This window comes from Opisthocomus hoazin, chromosome W (genome assembly GCF_030867145.1).
Source record: "Opisthocomus hoazin isolate bOpiHoa1 chromosome W, bOpiHoa1.hap1, whole genome shotgun sequence".
In the NCBI taxonomy this organism is placed as follows: domain Eukaryota; kingdom Metazoa; phylum Chordata; class Aves; order Opisthocomiformes; family Opisthocomidae; genus Opisthocomus; species Opisthocomus hoazin.
This window is the reverse complement of record NC_134453.1, coordinates 48,035,712-48,055,993: the sequence shown is the minus strand read 5'-3', so window position 1 is coordinate 48,055,993 and position 20,282 is coordinate 48,035,712. Positions and strand designations below refer to the sequence as shown.

The window sequence follows — 20,282 nt, the reverse complement described above, 5'->3', positions numbered from 1 at the left end:
TTAGACCCAGGATCGGAAGTAGGAATCCAGCAGTTCATTGGGCAGTCAGCAAGTGATATCCGGAGAAAACTGCAGAAACTGAGAACGACGGACAGCAGGAATTTAGAAACTTTACTGGACGAAGCGTGGAGAGTGTTCAGTAACAGGGAAGAGAAGAACAATGTTGGTAGCAGCATTACAAGAGAGTAAAGGATTCAGAAGTGAGGGATTTAAGAGAAGCTTGGAAAGAAATCAGTGTGTGTGGTGTAAGCAGAGGGGACATTAGAAAAATGAGTATCCAGAAAGGCAGAGAAGGGGGAAAAGAATACAGGCCCATATGAAGGAGGATTGACGGGAACCTGGGGAATCTACCCTAGTGGATCCACTGGTTGTATTAAAGCTAGGGAAATGGCAACGCAGCATGGAATTTTTAGTTGATACTGGAGCAACACTGTCGGTTTTAAATCAGGCTTTGACACCTGTAGATGATGACTTTGTAACAGTAAGGGGAGCAACTGGACAAAGTGAAAAGGCGTACTTCCTAAAACCTCTTGAATTCAAATTAGGGAAACAATTGGGGGTACACAAATTTTTATATATGCCTAATTCGCCAAGACCTCTATTAGGACGAGATTTATTGGAACAATTAAAGGCAGAGACAAGATTTGACAAAGGGAAACTAGAACTCTGGGTGGGAAGTGACCAGCTAATTGAAGTTTTGAGTTTGGCCCTTATAAATACCCCCGTTGGCTCAGGAGTACCTGAGGAAGTCCAAAATCAGGTATACCTGGGAGTATGGGCTGCAGAGACACCAGGAAAAGCGAAAAATGCCTCTCCAATTATAGTCAAACTTAAGCAAGGAACACGGCCTGTAAGGATTAGACAATACCCCCTTAGAATGGAAGACAGGGAAGGAATTCGACCAGTGATCGACCGGTTCATCAAATATGGGGTATTAATAGAGTGTGAATCAGAATATAACACTCCCATTTTACCAATTAAAAAACCGGATGGTAGTTATTGAATAGTACAGGATCTCAGGGCTATCAATAGAATTGTTGAGGATCTGCACCCTGTCCTGGCAAACTCATACACATTATTAACCAAATTGATACCTGAATTGGCCTGGTTTACCATCCTGGACTTGAAAGACGCCTTCTTTTGCCTCCCATTAAGTCCAGAAAGCCAGCTGTTGTTTGCATTTAAATGGGAAAACCCAGACTCCGGAAGGAAGACACAGCTGTCATGGACTGTGTTACCCCAGGGGTTTAAAAATAGCCCAAATTTTATTGGAAATCAATTAGCTAAAGACTTGGAACAATGGGAGCGACCCCATGGAGCAGGAACAATATTACAGTATGTAGATGATCTATTAATAGCCACCGAGACGAAAGAACTTTGTATAATACGGACAAGCAATCTGCTAAATTTACTTGGACTTAACGGCTATCGAGTTTCTCCACAGAAAACCTAAATAGCTCAACAGCAAGTAACCTACCTCGAGTATGAGATAGCTGCGGGCCAACAAACACTGGGAACAACAAGGAAGGAGGCCATCTGTCAGACCCCTCGACCACAGACACCTAAAGAGCTCTGCACGTTCCTGGGAATGACGGGATGGTGTCGCCTATAGATATATAATTACAGACTCTTGGTAAAACCACTCTATGAACTATTAAAATATGATAAAAAACTCCTCATCTGAAATGAGGAAGCAGAAAGAGCATTCCAACAGCTGAAGAAAAAGCTGATGGACACCCCTGCTTTGGGATTGCCAGACACTACTAAGCCCTTCTGGCTGTTCTCTCACAAAAAGCACGGAAAAGCCCTAGGAATCCTAACCCAAAATCTGGGACCGTATCGGAGGTTGGTGGCATACTTCTCCAAGCAACTTGATGAAGTAAGCAAGGGTTGGCCTAGCTGCCTGAGGGCAGTAGCAGCAGAAGTGCTAAACATTCAAGAAGCACGTAAATTTACACTAGGCCAAAAGATTACAGTACTGGTATCTCATACCATATCAGCAGCATTAGAGGTGAAGGGAGGACACTGGCTGTCACCACAAAGGTTTCTTAAATATCAAGCTATACTAGTGGAACAGGATGATGTGGAAATAGTGGTTACTAACATTTTCAATCCAGCATCTTTCCTCAGCGGGACCACAGGGGAACCAGTATCGCATGACTGCTTGGAAACGATTGAAGTGGTATATTCCAGCCGACCTGATCTAAAAGAGGAGCCACTGGAAGACGCTGAAGGTTCCTGGTACACTGACGGAAGCAGCTTCGTTTGACAAGGAGTCCGCAAGACAGGATGCATGGTAACCACTACAGATCAGGTAATAGAGTCGAAAGCCCTTGCCCCAAACACCTCAGCTCAAAAGGCAGAAATAATAGCCTTAATTCGAGCATTAGAACTAGCTAAAGGCAAGAAAATTAATATCTGGACGGACTCTAAATACCCCTTTGGGGTAGTCCATGCTCATGGAGCTGTGTGGAAAGAGAGAGGACTCCTGTCTACCCAAGGAAAACATATAAAACACACCGAAGTAATTCTTCAGCTCCTGGAAGCAGTGCAGCTGCCCGAGAAAGTGGCTATTATGCATTGTAAAGCTCATCAGAAAGGAGACACCACTCAGGAACTGGGCAACGCCATGGCGGACCGCAAGGCTAAACGAGTAGCTGAGAAGAGTGAATTGGGAATGCAGTCTTTAGTCCCAGATGGTAAAATACAAATTGATTGTTAACCCAAGTATTCTAAAGAAGATCAAAAATTAACTGAAGACCTAGGGGGAAAAATAGAGAAAGGTAGGTGGGCGGAGACCCCACAAGGTAAAATAATAATACCATTTGCATTGTTATGGGCCGTAGTTATGGCAGAACATAGAAAATCGCATTGGGGAACAGAGGCCCTGTATAAATATTTGAATCGGCTGATAGTCGCCCAAAATCTATACACTACTATCAAGCAGGGAACACAACAATGCGAGGTTTGTTTACAGACTAACCCTAAGACAAGACCTAAAGCCCAACTAGGACAAATCGGGAAAGGAAATTACCCGGGACAGCAGTGGCAAATTGATTTCTCAGAACTGCCAAGAAAAGGGGGGTTTCGATACCTGCTAGACTTGACGGATGCCTTTTCAGGATGGCCAGAAGCATTCCCTTGTCGAACTAATAAAGCTAGGGAAGTAACCAAGGTACTACTGCAAGAAATAATACCGAGATTTGGGGTTCCTGCAGTAATCTCATCAGACAGAGGGTCACATTTTATTGCCAAGGTCATTCAACAAGTTAGTAAACTTTTGGGAATAGATTGGCAATTACATACCCCATATAATCCAAAATCAAGCGGTCAAGTGGAAAAGATGAACCACCTCATTAAACTGCAAATTGTAAAATTGGGTCAGGAGGCTAACCTGTCTTGGCCCCAATCATTGCCATTAGCACTCCTGAGAATTAGAACCAAACTCAGAACCAAAGAAGGACTAAGTGCTTTCGAAATAATATATGGGAGGCCCTACATGGTACAGGCAGGAACATCAACTCAAGTTGGGGATGAGGTATTAACTGGCTACATAATAAACCTGCAGAAGCAGCTTCGAGAAGTAGAGAAGCTGGTCTTAGGAACTAGAGCCCGAGGTCTTGATGGGCCCGTACATAATATTGAACCTGGTGATTATGTATATATCACATCTCTTTTAGATTCTCCACTAGAACCGAAATGGGAAGGACCGTTCCAAGTGCTGCTGACATCCCACACAGCAGTCAAGATTAAGGAGCAGACATCCTGGATCCATCATACAAGGGTGAAGAAAGCTCCTCAGCAGCAATGGAAAACAACGTCCACTGGACCCCTGAAGCTCCGCATACAAAGACGCTAACATGGACTAACCAAGCTAAGCTAAGAACCTTTGCAATAATGTGGGTGGTAACTGTGCTGAAACCCATGAGACTTGATACTTGCGAATGGCCTTGGTCAAAGGCCTATTTTTTATATACAGGAATTATGGGAAAAGATTTAGAGGGAATGAACCTAGCAACTGTCATCATATATGACAACAGGGAATTGCAATTACATGAATCAGAATGGAAGCATTCGATGCATAGATGGAAGGCCGATAAAGGGAAAACAATCCACATAGGTTGCAGAATCTTTAATGTTAGCAGTAGAAAAGATTTCCCTCCTTTAACCCAAGTGACTATGAGAAGATTTTCTGAGCAAAGAACAGAACCCACAATAGGTGGGGAACATTGTGCATCTGATGTTTGTTGGTTCAATTTTACTATAATTCAATCAGTATCAGTTGTCTGTTTAAGAAGCACGGGCAAAGGAGACAGAGCATTATCATTTAAATTTGGGTTGGACATATCACAGGAAAAGATTTCGACTACGGCTATGCCCGTGCCCATCACGGTGTCAACTTCTCCTACACCCCAGAAAATGACAGCACCTTATGTATATGAAGTGGGCCCCTATATAGTTAAGCGTATAGGCAAACAGAAAATGATAGTTAATCCAGCATGGTCGTTAAAGAAAGTGGAGCTAATAATGCAAATCAACGTTTCTGCCATTCAACCAGCTTGCACCCCTTTCCTTCTGACCTCCTACGCAGGGTGGAAAACTTGGCTGAAAATGAGAATTCTCACATCTCAGAGGAGAAAAAAGGATACAACAGGCCTTGTGGAAACGGGCTTAGGAATTTTGAACAGTATAGATTCCGAGGTGCTGGCGAATAAGTTGTCCACCATTATGCAAGATTTCAGTAGAATACAACACCCGTTACGATTGTCACTCTTAGCCGTCGGTAATAACCAATATCTAGTGTCAGATGTACTACACCATGTGAAGGGCTAAATGAGAAAAGTCTGAGATCCATAGTTGAAGCTGTAGAAGCCACCCAGAATAGTACCTCCTTGGCCTTTAGCTGTGCTCAAGCTCGGTTATAAGCACAATCTATGACAGCAGCTATTGTCAAGTAGGGAGAACAAGGCATATTACCTCTGGAAATTCGAAAGGTAATTTGGGAAAATGCAACAGAATTTGAGAAGGACTTTCAGTCTTGGTGGAAATTACTTAATTTTACGTATAATCCCTTTAATAACATAGCCACAGCATTTGTGTTAACAATATCCGAGGCCACCGTATATGACATTTATCCTATTGTTGCATTAGGGATATTCCTTAATGAGACTTTGCTTCACCCTTTGGAACATGAAAAATGGGCGAGACAAAGTAGGAACAGGTGGCTAACAGTTAATGTAGAAACATGCATTACGAGGGAACACCAAGGCTACATTTGTGAAGGAAATACATTACAGGCCCAAGATATCTGTTTAGATACTGAACAGAATGTCTGTCACTTTGAAATTTACCCAAAAGAACTAACGAACACAGTAGTGGTGTATATAGGAGAAGGATGTGCATGTTTAAGAACTTCTTGTGACAAAATACAGATAGATGGGTCCATCAAGGCTATGAAGAATCATAGTAATATTTGTGTTTGTAATTTCAAGAAATTAAATGGCTGAGATTTCAACTATTCACCTCTGATTACGTCCTACCAGTTGATGAAGGCCAATTACACCTTGATACAAAAGTTACAACCTGTCCCCATAGGAATGAGTTTAAATTTAGTAAAGGAACTACTACAACACAAAGATTTGAAACAGTTGTTGAAACAAATTCAGGAAAGTGGAAGAACTTTAATTACGGTGCAGCATGACATAGAAAGAACATACCAGGTCACTGAGCAAGTAAAAAGGGACGGAGAACATCACTGGTGGGACATGTTTATAGGTAAATCTCCTTCCGCTACTAGGATACTGAACGTGCTTATACATCCCATAATAGCTTTATTGATAGCAGTGGTCCTTCTCACAACAGCTAATCTTGTATTCTGGTGCAAATTAAGGAATATGATGGCAAAGTTTCAAGCCTTATCTGCTATGGAAATCGTCATGAGAAACACACATTAAAACAGTAACAGTGCCAAATATTTTGCCAAAACCCTGAAGGAGGGTAACCTTGTAGCAAAAGAATTTGCAAAAGAAGAAAGAAAAGGGGGGACTTGATGTGGGAAATTGACAATTAGTTCGATTTTGCTATAGCTTTAGTTTAATTTCGTTATATAATTTGCATCTATGTTAAAGTAAGAGTTAAACACTGTTATTTAGTTTAGTTCTGTTCTTTGTAACCTTGCTAACAAAGACTGCTGTGGCTCAAATGTAGTTAACAACGACTGCTTGCGAGACAGACGAAGAAAAACAAGGACTGTTGTGGCTCAAATGTAGCTTAACAAGGACTACTTGGAGACCAACGAAGAGAAACAAGAACTGATAAACAGAACTTTGTTGTTTGTAAGAAGCAACTCTCTAGCTGAAACTAGTTCTATGGTTTGGGACTCAGCCAACACAGACAACTCAGGAATTTTTGAGCCAAAGGTGAAAGCACACAGCGAGGAAGACTACGAGCCTTCATCCAGAAGACCCCCACAGACGACCACCAGACGACACTGCGCAAGTGCTAAAGGGGGGTGGAGTATGATAATGAATTCTTAGAAATAATTACAATAATCCAGCCTACTTAGATAAGCTTTGTAATAAATAGGTACATGCTTTGTGACTCGGTGTGTAAGTTAGGAGGAGCGATCCCCCTTGCACCCGGCGCTACAATAAACATACCTGCTTTATAACTCTCTCTGACTTGCGAAGTTTGTTTCTGCATGTCCTTGGACTTAGCAACCATGAAATGATAGAGTTCTTGGTTCGTGGTGAAGTAAAGAGGGGGGCCAGCAAAAACACTTGGACTTTCGGAGGGCAGACTTTGGCCTGTTCAGGATGCTGGTTGAGAGGGTCCCCTGGCAGAGAGTCCTGAAGGGCAAAGAGGTCCAGGCAGGCTAGACATTCTTCAGCGAGGAAGTCTTAAAGGCACAGGAACAGACTGCGTCCCCATGTGCCACAAGACGAACCGGTGGGGAAGACAACCAGCCTGGCTGAACAGGGAGCTCTTGCTGGGACTCAGGAAAAAAAGGAGGGTCTACCACCTATGGAAGAAAGGGCAGGCGACTCAAGAGGAGTACATGGGTCTCATTAGGTCGTGCAGAGAGGAAATTAGAAAGGCAAAAGCCCAGCTAGAACTCAGGCTGGCCACTGTTGTAAGGGACAACAAAAAATGTTTTTACAAATACATCAACCACAAAAAGAGGGCCAAGGAGTATCTCCATCCCTTATTGGATGCGGGGGGGGCAACATTGCCACCAAGGATGAAGAAAAGGCTGAGGAACTTAATGCCTTTTATTGCCTCAATCTTTGTCAGACCAGTTATTCCCAGGGTAGTCAGCCCCCAGTGCTGGAAGACAGGGAAGCAGAGCAGAACAAACCTCCCATAATGCAGGAGGAAGCAGTTAACGACCTGCTATGCCACCTGGACACTCACAAGTCTATGGGGCCGGACAGGATCCACCCAAGTGTGCTGAGGGAGCTGGCGGAGGAGCTGGCCAAGCCACTCTTCATCATCTGTCAGCAGTCCTGGCTAAGAGGGGAGGTCCCAGATGACTGGAGGATCGCCAGCGTGACACCCATCTACAAGAAGGGCTGGAAGGAGGATCCAGGGAACTACAGGCCTGTCAGCCTGACCTCAGTGCCAGGGAAGATTATGGAGCGATTCATCCTGAGTGCGCTCACCGTGCATGTGAAGGACAACCAGGGGATCAGGCCCAGCCAGCATGGGTTCATGAAAGGCAGGTCCTGCTTGACTAACCTGATCTCCTTCTATGACCAGGTGACCTGCCTAGTGGATGAAGGAAAGGCTGTGGATGTTGTCTACTTGGACTTTAGTAAGGCCATTGACACTGTTCCCCACAGTATCCTCCTGGAGAAAATGGCTGCTCATGGTTTGGACAGGTGTACTCTTCACTGGATAAAGAACTGTCTGGATGGCTAAGCCCAGAGAGTGGTGGTGAATGGAGTTAAATTCATCTGGCGGCCAGTCATGAGTGTTGTCCCCCAGGGGTCAGTTTTGGGTCCGGTCTTGTTTAATATCTTTATCAATGATCTGGATGAGGGGATTGAGTGCTCCCTCAGTAAGTTTGCAGATGACACCAAGTTGGGTGGGAGTGTTGATCCACTTGAGGGTAGGAAGGCTCTGCAGAGGGATCTGGACAGGATGGATCAATGGGCCAAGGCCAACTGTATTAGGTTCAACAAGGCCAAGTGCCAGGTCTTGAACTTGGGTCACAACAACCCCATGCAATGCTGCAGGCTTGCAGAGGAGTGGCTGGAAAGCTGCCTGGCAGAAAAGGACCTTGGGGTGTTGGTCGACAGCCGGCTGAACATGAGCCAGCAGTCGTCCAGGTGGCCAAGAAGGCCAATGGCATCCTGGCTTGTATCAGGAATAGTGTGGCCAGCAGGAGTAGGGAGGTGATTGCGCCCCTGTACTCCCTGTACTGTGTTGGGTTTTGGGCTCCTGTCACTACAAGAAGGACATTGAGGTTCTTGATTGTGTCCAGAGAAGGGCAACGAGGCTGGTGAGGGGTCTAGAGAACAAGTCTGATGAGGAACGGCTGAGGGAGCTGGAGCTGTTTAGCCTGGAGAAGAGGAGGCTGAGGGGGGACCTTATTGCTCTCTACAGCTCCCTGAAAGGAGGTTGTAGTGAGGCAGGCGTTGGTCTCTTCTCCCAGGTAACTAGCGACAGGATGAGAGGCAATGGCTTCAAGTTGCGTCAGGGGAGGTTTAGATTGGATATTAAGATAAATTTCTTCACTGAAAGAGTGGTCAGGCATTGGAATAGGCTGCTCAGGAGGTGGTTGAGTCGCCATCCCTGGAGGTGTTCAAAAAACACGTAGATATGGCACTTTGGGATATGGTTTAGTAGGTCTTGTGTTGTTGAGCGGATGGTTGGACTTGATGATCTTAGAGGTCTTTTTCAACCTATGATTCTAGGATTCTGTGATTCTATAATGAGTTCCTGGAAAAATAATGAATATGTAAATCTTTTCTCGGGACTCTGATGAATATGTACGTAAAACTTGTGTATAAGCTATGCATTTAACCTGAACAGACACACACAATTGTAGGAGAAAACCCCTGTGTTTCCAGCACTGCAATAAATAATACCTGCTTAATAGTCTTCCAACTATTGGGTCTTTAACTCCGGCTTTTCATGGCATCAAGGCACATCCACCTGCTCCAGCATGGGGTCCTCCATGGGCTGCAGGTGGATATCTGCTCCACTGTTGACCTCCATGGGCTGAAAGTGCGGTCAGGCATTGGAATAGGCTGCCCAGGAAAGAAGGCTGAGTCACCATCCCTGGAGGTGTTAAAAAAACATGTAGATATTGCACTTCAGGACATGGTTTAGCAGGCATGGTGGTATCAGGTTGACGGTTGGACTTGATGATCTTAGAGGTCTTTTCCAACCATAATGATTCTATGATTACTGTTTATAAGTGACCTCCTTCTTTTAGATCCCTCATGTCTGTATTTCAATCAGTGGCATCTCCTTGGGATGATTATACATGGCTACTATTGGTATGAGAACTGCGTGCAAGAACAAACCTCTGACTTCAAACCAATCCAAAACTCTTGAGAATTCCTAAGTTATTAGCAGGAAAAGAACCTTTCTGCATTCCTCAACACAAAGAGTAGTAGAATAGTCTCTAAATTCACAGTACTGTAGGAAGATGCTGCAAGAACACCCTCTTCCTCCTTATTCAAATAAGAGAAAAGTCAGAATTTGGGTTGGTATGCTTTTAAATTTGACATGTGTCCAAAAGAGTGTCACAGTCCAGTCTACCCCTCTGCATCAGCATCATCAGATAAGAACAAAACTAAAATTAACATGTGGAAGTAAGGCAAGTAGTTTTTCTGGATTTCAGTAAGGCTTTTGATACTGTCCCTCACAGCGTCTTTCTGGACAAGTTGTCCAACTGTGAGATGAGCGGGTTCACAGTGTGCTGGGTGAAGAACTGGCTGAAGGGCAGAACTCAAAGGATTGTAAAGAATGGGGATACATCTGGCTGGCGACCGGTCACCAGCAGTGTTCCTCAGGGCTCAATTCTAGGGCCAGTCCTGTTTGATATATTTATCAGTGATCTGGATGCAGGACCTGAATGCACAATTAGCAAGTTTGCTGATGATACCGAACTGGGAGGTGCTGTTGACTGTCTTGAGGGACAAGAGGCCTTGCAGAGGGATCTAGATAGACTGGAGCATTGGGCAATCATCAATGGCATGAAATTTGACAGGAAAAAATGCCGGATTCTGCACCTGGGACAGAGTAATGCTGGACAGAAGTATAAATTGGGAGAGGAGTGGCTGGAGAGCAGCCCTGCAGAAAGGGATCTGGGGGTGCTGGTTGACAGCAGGCTCAATATGAGTCAGCAGTGTGCCCTGGCAGCCAAGAGGGCAAACTGCATCCTGGGGCGCATTAAACACAGCATAACCAGCCGGTCAAAAGAGGTGATTATCCCACTGTATTCAGCGTTGGTGAGGCCTCACCTTGAATACTGTGAGCAGTTCTATTCTATTTATACTTACAAATACATGAAAATTGTAAAGTACCTACTTCCTGTCCCACCAACAGAAGACATGTTAATTAACTGATAGGCAATTATGGCCACACATTTGGCATAGACATTTCAGCATCATATGTTATAAAGTACTCCTTTGAGCCATGCCAACATCTCAGTTGAGTAAGATGGGAATAAAGATTTATTACAGAACCATATATGTCATTCTTGTTCCAGTCACACTGTGTTTAAGAACATAAAGGACTAGCTCACATAATACAGTACAGGGGGGAGGATGGAACAGAACAACTACCACCAGCCTGGCAGGATTTCAGTTAGCTTTTTTACTTTTATTAACAAGCATATAATATGATTCGGCAAAACACTGGATACAAGCATCACTATTGTAAAATCAAAGCATTATGCAATAATCCCAAAAACTAGACCAAAACTAGCCACCAATAGTACAAAAATCACACAGGAAACAGTATAATAAAGTAATCTCTCAAGTGAAACCAATTCAAAAATATGGTCTTACGCTATGATAGTTTCAGTATCTTTATTGTGCCACATAACGAGGATAAAGGCTTAGTGATTGTACTGGTTTATTGTCCTTTAAACTTAATTTAATGTTGTTGCAAAGAACAAATTATTTTTGTCCTATTCAATTACTTGAATAAAATAACTTTATTAAACCAATTTTTTTTAAGTTAAAAGATACAGAAACATCAGTCCATCCTTTCAGAAATTAGGACTCCACCTTGCAGACACACATTTAAGCAATTTTGTCCACATGAATGATTCCACTGGTTTCAGTGGAACTATCTAGGTTAGTAACAGTTACCACTGTAAGAATTTGCAGAATTGACCTTTTAGCCCCTATCTTGCAATCTGACCTCATCAGATCATGGTGGCTTCAAAAGGTTTCCAAGAAGCTTTGAGGATCTACTCAAGTGGCTCAAACAAGAAGAATAGAGTTTTAAATCTGTGTATAGGCATATTAAACTCTATTGTAAAAATATGACTGTTGACTTCACAAAAAAGACAGGTACCTAGTGTCTGTACATGATTACAGATTTTGATGAAAGCAGACATTAAAGTATTTTTCCATGCTGATGTTAGGCAACTTAATGCTCTCTCTGCACCTTTAAAAGAGACAGAAGTCAATACCTCTCAATTACACTTAAGTGCAAAGATTCTAGCATATATGACATTTTTTCTTGTTATTAACTTCAGGCAGAAAAACTGAAGCATGGATTGTATTAACATCTCCAGTGAAATGTCCAAACTGAATCAATTACCTGAGGAAATACAGAAACTAGATTTTTCTGTGAAATTCAGCCTTACGTACTAAATTAATTTCTTAAGTACTGCTGAGAAAATACATTTATGAAGATTAATGTGTCATTGTACAGACTAGTTGGCTCTTTACGATTGTACTTAAATCAATGGTAAGATTCATATAACTGAAAAATAGACTAGCTGTATAGCTCCATTTACCATGCAGTAGGAAAAAAAGTGAATCTCCTAATACTAATTATGCTGTTATAAAAACAATAGAGCCAGATAAGCTTTCAAAGGCTCATAGTCTACTGAAAAAAAATAGTACCACCATAAATGTAGTCTCATTTTTGCAGTCCCACATTCCCAGAGGTGACAGTGTTGTGTGTATTATTGCACAATCAATAAACATAAACATTCTCAGGTTAGATGACATGCAAAGATACCAGACATAACAATGGCACAAACCAATTTTGGACAGCCTGCATCTTTTGCATATTACTTCCACAATTCATATTGAAATTTCTTGCTAGATCATCCATTTTAAAATATTGCTGATGGGTAGTTCTTGCACTTAAAGATTTTACAAGCCCATAAAATTCCAAACTTCATTCTTAAAAAAATCACAAAACAATCAACAAAACACAAATGAAAATCCCAAGCAAAACCCCACTGAATGTATATATGAAACGCCCCATCTATGTTGCTTTTCAATTTAGAAGTAGATGCTACATTTACAGTTTAAACATATGCCTTATAAATGCATGTTTCTGACCCACTGCACAAAAGAATAAGCAAAGCTCTTTAGCCATACATAGCAAAGACATACAAATAAAAGCCATTCAAACCTAACATAACAGGAAGAAGCTGTAAATAAGATAAAAACTTCTTACAGTTTTATATGCCTGCAAATAAACCTGGACCTTTGAAACAAAAAATACTCTAATGGTAAAATAAAAAAGAATGCTTAACATAATAAATATTTTTTACAAAGTTAATTTTTCCAAGCTCCCAAATCTTATTTAAATTCAATATTGTATATTTTCTGTGAATTACCTATTTCTAATGAAAACTACATCTAGCGAGACTCTGAGCCTGGGATAATTTAAGTCTCATTGCTGCTGAGGATAATGCTACAAGATACCTTTTTACCGCAATTATTTACCAGTGTAAGTGGATGTAAAAATTATGACACAGTAATGCTATCTTCATTAAGATCAAAATAAATTAATCATGATTTCATCAGGATTCAAGAAATATCTGTACCGAGCCCAACTTTCAGATTTAAAAGTTTAAAAAAAAGAAAAAGAGAGAGACGTTTGTATTGTTTTTGCCAATATAATCTTGACATTAAATCAACTGTTTCTTAAACTTCAAAGAAGTAAAACAGAACTTTGACTCCAAGGCTTGTCTCTGACTTGAATTCAGTTGTAGTCTAGTCTTTCTATAAAGCTAGAAAGCAAACAAATGGTGCAGACAGTATCCCATCCCTCCCCATGGGAAACAGCTTTTGTAATAAAGATATCTAGTGATGTGCACAAGAGGGTTGTAGTTGGGTTTGTCTGTTTTGTTTTTAAAAGCACTGCTGAGGTTTTATCAGGTTAAACACATTACAACAGCAGTTACACACAATTATGAGCAATCACCAGCTATAGCTGTTAACACTGGGTACAGATGTGTACCTATATAAACAGATTTAAATATATTGATATAGCACCGTAACAAATTCGAGTGATTACAAAGGTAGTTAAACTTGCAAACATATATTCTATACTATAGACTGTTAGAGCAAGATTTAGAACTGAACAGCAGAGAGCTTTCTGATTTACATGTTTGTAACTGCTAACCTCTTTCAGTTGCAGAGCTATGCAGGGAAACACTAAAATCTCAATAAACTTCAACAGCACTGCATCAACATCTGATCGTGCAATAAGGTTCCATAGTGTATGTCCTGGGTTCGGCCAGGACAGGGTTAATTTTCACCAGAAGCCAGGAGGGGACACAGCCGGACGGGCTGACCCAACCTGGCCAAACAGAACACGATATTCCATACCATGTGCTGTCAAGCCGGGTTCTGGTTGGGGGAGCTGGGTGGCGGGAAGTCACTCATGGCTCGGGAGCACGTGGCGGCGGTGGGTGGTGAGAGCGGCTCTCTGCGTTCTGCTGTTTTGTTTTGTGTATTCCCCCTATTGGTATTGTTGTTGTTCCTGTTCCCTTTGTTTGCTGTTCTGTTAAACTGCCCTTATCCCGACTCACCAGTTTTTGTCTGTTTTCTTTCTATTCTCCTGCATGCCCCAGCGGGGGGAGGGGTGGCAGGGCGACCGCGTGGCCCTTTTGTTGCTGGTCGCAGCCAAACTAAATTAAATTTGGCGCCAAGGCGTGGGGCGGGGATAACGGCAGGGCTGAGCAGCATCTGTTAAAACAGCTTTCTTAGATTTTGTTATACGCATTTATTGTGTTAGTTAACCAGTCGCTGGTAAAAAATGTTTCTGTCTTTGATCAGATGGCTGTGGTATGTGAACCCGTACCTGCTGTATGTGTCCCCTGTGGTGTTGTTCATCATTGCTGGGAAAAGGATCAGGATGATGATTTTACTGTACTGTACGATGTCGAATTATGTCATGATAACATCACTGTGCATGAAATTAGGCTTGTATTTGCATGCGGCACTGTGGTCATTTCCATACCTCGGATGCTATCTCTCAGAATTTATTAATAATCGAACCCACTCTGTGGGGAAAACTGGAGGGAATACCTTCCCCCACTGTTTCACCCCCCCCTCTCTCCTAAGGCTTTTGAGAATTTTGAGTACCCGTGGGATGCTCAGGCCAGTGGGTTTCTATTGTTCTGCCTCCTGAATGGATTTCAGGTTTTGTTCAGTGTTAAACAAGTAGTTAACAACATCGTGCAGAGACCTGCCCCGGGGCCGGATAGCTCTGAGTGGCTGGGTGTGTGGGACAGCATGGGCAAGTACCTAGGGCAGTGGGCACCTGCGGTGTTTTTTGAAACTCACCCCTGAGCAAGTACAGGATCCGGACAAACTAGTAAAATATCTGCACAAAGTGTGCTGCCACCCTGGGAACTCCAGAGAGACACAAATCACCGCAATGTGCTGGGGTCTGGCCCATGCCTACCGAGCCCTGTTCAACACTGTTCAGTGCTCTAAAGGGGAAGGGGAGGGGAATGAAGCGGCAGGCACGGTGACTGGCGCTGCCCCCCCAGCCGGCCCTGCAGCCCCTCCAGCCCAGCAGGCAGTCACAGTCCCCCCGACTGGCACCACGGCTGCCACTGCCATGACCGCAGGGGCTGCCTCAGCGGACACGGCAGCTGCTCCAGCTCCAGCTGCAGGCAACGCAGCTGAGCCCAAAACCCAACCTGCGCCAGTCGCCCCTGTAAAACTAAAGAAAGACGCAAAGAAATCAGATTGCTCCGGGAGAGATAACAATGAGCCAGGGTCATTGCAGGAGACAGAGACAGAGGTCATCACCTGGTCCCTGTCCCTGGGCGAGCTGCGAGACATGCGGAAAGATTTCAGCCACCACCCAGGCGAGCACATTGTCACCTGGCTGCTGTGATGCTGGGATAACGGGGCCAGCAGCTTGGAGTTAGAGGGCAAGGAAGCCAAGAAGCTGGGATCCCTGGCCAGGGAAGGGGGCATTGACAAGGCCATTGGGAAAAAGGAACAAGTCCTCAGCCTCTGGAGGAGACTTCTCTCAGGCGTGAGGGAGAGGTACCCCTTCAGTGACGATTTTGTATGCTACCCTGGCAAGTGGACCAATATGGAAAGGGGTATTCAGTACTTGAGGGAATTAGCTGTGCGGGAGCTGGTTTACTATGACACAGATGATGAGCAGTTACCCACAGACCCAGATGAAGTCCAGTGCACAGCATCTATGTGGAGGAAGTTTGTACGGAGCACACCATCCTCATATGCCAATTCACTGGCAGTAGTAGACTGGAGAGGTGAAGAGGCACCAACAGTGGATGAGGTGGCTGTCCGACTCTGGCAGTATGAGGAAAGTCTCTCTTCCTCCCTCATCTCAGCTGTGGAGAAACTGTCCCCGGAGGTCCAGCAATTCAAAGAGAATAGGTCCTACTCCCCACCTGTATGGGCCATCATCTCAGCCATTGGGGCAAGCGTTTCTCTGCTCAGGAGACAGGATACAGAGGATCCACCAATTGGGCTGGTCCTGCCCAATCAAAACCTCAGCACCCCGTAGAAGGGGATAAATCCCCATAGCGCACATGCAGAACATGTTAGGGAAGACAGTCTGGGTTAGTCCTGCCTTGGGCAAAGGCAAGCCCCTCCACGGGATTGCTTTTGCTCAAGGACCTGGGTGCACCTGGTGGGTAATGCGGAAGGATGGGGAAGTCCAATGTGTACCTCATGGGGATTTGATTTTGGGTGAGAATAGTCAGTAAATTAATTGTATAAAGTTAATTGTTAAATAACCCTGTCACTGTCTGTTATCACTGCTATAATTGTTATATGTTATCACAGAATCACAGAATCACAGAATGGTAGGGGTTGGAAGGGACCTCTGTGGGTCATCTAGTCCAGTCCCCCTGCCTAAGCAGGGTCACCTACAGCAGGCTGCACAGGACCTTGTCCAGGCGGGTCTTGAATATCTCCAGAGAAGGAGACTCCACAACCACCCTGGGCAGCCTGTTCCAGTGCTCCGTCACCCTCAGAGGGAAGAAGTTCTTCCTCATGTTCAGACGGAACTTCCTGTGCCTCAGTTTGTGCCCATTGCCCCTTGTCCTGTCACTGGGCACCACTGAAAAGAGCTTGGCCCCATCCTCCTGACACCCACCCTTAAAATATTTATAAACATTTATTAGGTCCCCTCGCAGCCTTCTCTTCTCCAGGCTGAAAAAGCCCAGCTCCCTCAGCCTCTCCTCGTAGGGAGAGTTATGCCAGTAGTAGCATAGTAACAATCATCCAGATTAAAGAAGGATGGACTTTTTGATGAAACCTAGCAGAGCACAGCGATGATGGGTCTGGACCTGGTTTTCAACAACTGGCACCCAGCAACTTCATCGAGATCGACATCTCCAACCTGCAGACTGTGGGCACGGGATGCACCAGATACATCAGCCGTGAGCTCCGGATGCAGCAAGTGACCGCCCATCACCACACATCACCTCTCCTGCCACGGAAGATCGTTACGACAGATGGAGCCTGAAGTCATGAATTAAATGAACTCAGCGGACACTTTAGAGTGATGATCCATAGACTAAGGGAATGATATCTGGAGACAGGAGAAGTGGTGGTGATCAACTGGAAAATGGTGGACCTGGGCATGACGCAGATGGTATAGAATAAGGGTTGGATAATGTCCTGGATTCAGCTGGGACAGGTTTAATTTTCACCAGAAGTCAGGAGGGGACACAGCCGGACGGGCTGACCCAACCTGGCCAAACAGAACAGGGTATTCGATACCATGTGCTGTCATGCTGGGTTCCGGTGGGGGGGAGCTGGGTGGCGGGAGCACTCACTCGCGGCTCAGGAGCGCGCGGCAGTCCGGTCCAGGAGAGCGGCTCTCTGCGTTCTGCTGTTTTGTTTTGTGTATTCCCCCTATTGGTATTGTTGTTGTTCCTGTTTCCCTTTGTTTGCTGTTCTGTTAAACTGCCCTTATCCTGACCCACCAGTTTTTGTCTGTTTTCTTTCTATTCTCCTGCATGCCCCAGCGGGGGGAGGGGTGGCAGGGTGACCACGTGGCCCTTTTGTTGCCGGCCAAACTATAACAGTGTACATATACTGAGGTAGATCAATCACAGATATATTTATTAAACCCTTAGACTGTAGCTGAACAATGAATTAGGCATTTACATGGTCTGTGGGCTTGAGCTCCATGTCTGTGTCAGGTACATTAGGTGTGCATGGAGGATGGGTGTTTATAACCATATTTGCACTCTCTGGAGGCCTCATCAACTGAAACCAGCCCCTGATTTACAATGGGAAGTATACAATGATAACCATACAAAGAGCTCCAGAAACGCCTATTATGTTAAGTTACATATATATCCATATCTCCTGCATTCACTATTCTGTGAAAAACTACCAAAAACAGAGACTAATTAGATCTCACCTGTCCTCTTCTGTCACTTCTATTAAAGCTAAAAACATATAAAAGCTAAATTGTAGGTAATCAAGTCCAGAAACAGTACAGCAAAACCAGAGCAAACTTCTAATTCCATCACACACACTTTCTCTAAGCTTTGACATAAAGAAGTCCTGTCTAACCCAGGTGTTCAAATGTACTGGTCTCACATCATCATTTGCAGAGATGGCAGTACTCCACTGGCCTTACTGTGGCCATCCCCATAGTTCAGTAGTATCTTTCTTTCTCTTTGCATTTCTTTCAATTTCTTCACCATTCGCCATCTATGGCCATAAATGAAAACAAGGGCCCCATTTCCTAATACAAACAAGTCAACCTAGAGCTTTCCTCTGGCAACAGCAGAACTATGAAAAGAACTGAAAAGTTCATTTAAGAAAAGCATGGGAGATGTGCAGAGCAATGTGGTTCTTGGAAAACTCAAAAAGAGGCAGTAGGATTTAGAATACTTGAATAAGCCTCTTATGAGATCAACCTCCTATTATCAAGTAACATTAAGAAATGCTTTCTTGAAAGTAGGGGAGCACAGCTGGAAGAAGCAGGAAAGTGCTAACAGGCATACTGATTTTCCTAGACACTGACATTTTATGAAAGAATAAAGTGTTTGATATAACTGCCATTTTCAGCTGACAGGAAAACTCAGAGAGTTAAAAATTATTGGCAGCCTCCAGCTGCCAATAATACTGCTTATCTTCTTTTCATTTACTTAAGACCCTACGTCAGACACACTCATATCCGCGCTATATATAATGCTATGCAGCATACAGCTTGCAGAAGTCACTTTCAACTACTACCACATTTTTATGAAGCTGACTATTTTAAAAAGCCTTTCAATCAGTGTAGTCAACACTGCTAAGCACTACTGAAGGTGGATTCTCTAAGGTGCATGCATGTCTGTACACAGACACACCCACACATATGATAGTTTGCATCTCTCAGGGCAAATAATGTAATCTAATCTGACCTCAAAAATAAATAGTAATCGAGCTATAAACAGCTATGGTTTCATATAGAAAACAGTAAAAGAAACACAGAATTGGTTTGCAGTTCATTGAAGAATTTTTAGCTAGTGAAATGGAAACTTGTGCAACATCAACAAAAGGTGCCCAACAGCCATAGTTTTAACAGCTAATGAAATAGCAAATACTCCCTGGAGTAAAATTCTATTTTTGCAAGCCCCAATTATATGACATATTTGCTTTAAAACAATTTCACAAATTCAGCACTTATGAGTATTTGTTATGATCAGATGTAATTTATGCCATGGCAAAATATTAAGGCTTATTTAAAAAAATCAAGTGAACTCATTTCAAATCAACATGCAAAGGGGAGATATTAAAACATTGTGCAAAACTAATGAAGTAATTGGATCTTCAGGCTTCTAGGAAGCTTTTAATGCAGCATAATAAATATCACCAGTCACTGTATTATTAGGTATATTCAATGCTCTATAGAATGGCTTGATTAAAGCTGACATAATTGGGCATACTACATAAAACAAGAACACCTCAGAAAAACATACTGAAAAAGTTGTAAAGTTTAAAGACAAAAAAATAAGTAAATGGTGTTAAAAGCAACATTTTAAATCTCTCCCACACCATTTTAACTTATTTTTGTGTAACTACAAATAGATTAATCAGGCTGAGCTCCATGAAACTGTGAACTGTTTTCACTACCTGTAAACTCAGTGCTGGTAGAATCCTGTTGAGTTGTGATTTATTATTTCACTTGTATAAAAATATTTTTTTTTTGTCCAAAAATCCATGCAGCACACCCCTAAAAATATTCAGAAGGACAGTCTGCTATAGAAACACTACAGTTTTCCAAAATGATTCTGCTGGTTTGTGTCACATGAGAGTTAAGTGCTGCACTAAGGTGCCAGATGATAGTCTCTGCAAAATAAACCTGTCCAGAAGGACAATAAAGTTCTCCTACAGCAAGTCCATTTTGGGTCTGTAATGTAGCAGTAGAGGTGCTTTCTGCAAGACAGAATCATCAGACAGGTTAAGGGGCAAAACCAAAATGAATTCATACACTTTATAAACAAAACTTATCTATTTCATAAATTAAAGCTTAGATACTATCAGAGCAGCTATATTCCAAAATTTCACAAAGATATCCCATCTTACAGAGCCACCCCAAAAGAATCCTTCTACTTTTGTCTCAGTAATTGATCATCCTAAGAGCAGTTAACACTAGGTCTGGCCATCTAGAATAGAATCTGTTCCCAGCAGGAGCCAATCACAGACCCTTGGGGAAGGGCATAAGAATAGGGCAAGTAAACAGCAATAGTCTCCAGAATTCTCCCCAGTCTCAAACAATTCAGGAATTTCCTAAGCCAGATGCAGAGCCTTGTATTAGTAGTCCTCACCCAATAATTCTTCTGTGAATTT

General features: G+C 43.1%; 1 protein-coding gene across 9 annotated transcripts in view; it reads right to left on the bottom strand.

Moving 5' to 3' along the window:
• Positions 1-10,864: 10,864 nt before the first annotated feature.
• Positions 10,865-20,282, bottom strand: part of LOC142365597 (polycomb group RING finger protein 3-like) — a 115,189-nt gene continuing 105,771 nt past the window's right edge. For 7 of the 9 annotated variants that reach the window (XM_075446510.1, XM_075446508.1, XM_075446515.1 and 4 more), the window contains one exon: positions 16,509-19,868. In XM_075446510.1, the coding sequence (XP_075302625.1) occupies positions 19,821-19,868 (48 nt within the window). In that variant the 3' untranslated portion in view covers positions 16,509-19,820. Of the gene's footprint in view, positions 14,333-15,511; positions 15,913-16,508; positions 19,869-20,282 lie in introns of those variants that run through there. The other 2 variants (XM_075446516.1, XM_075446514.1) reach the window with 2 other exon arrangements.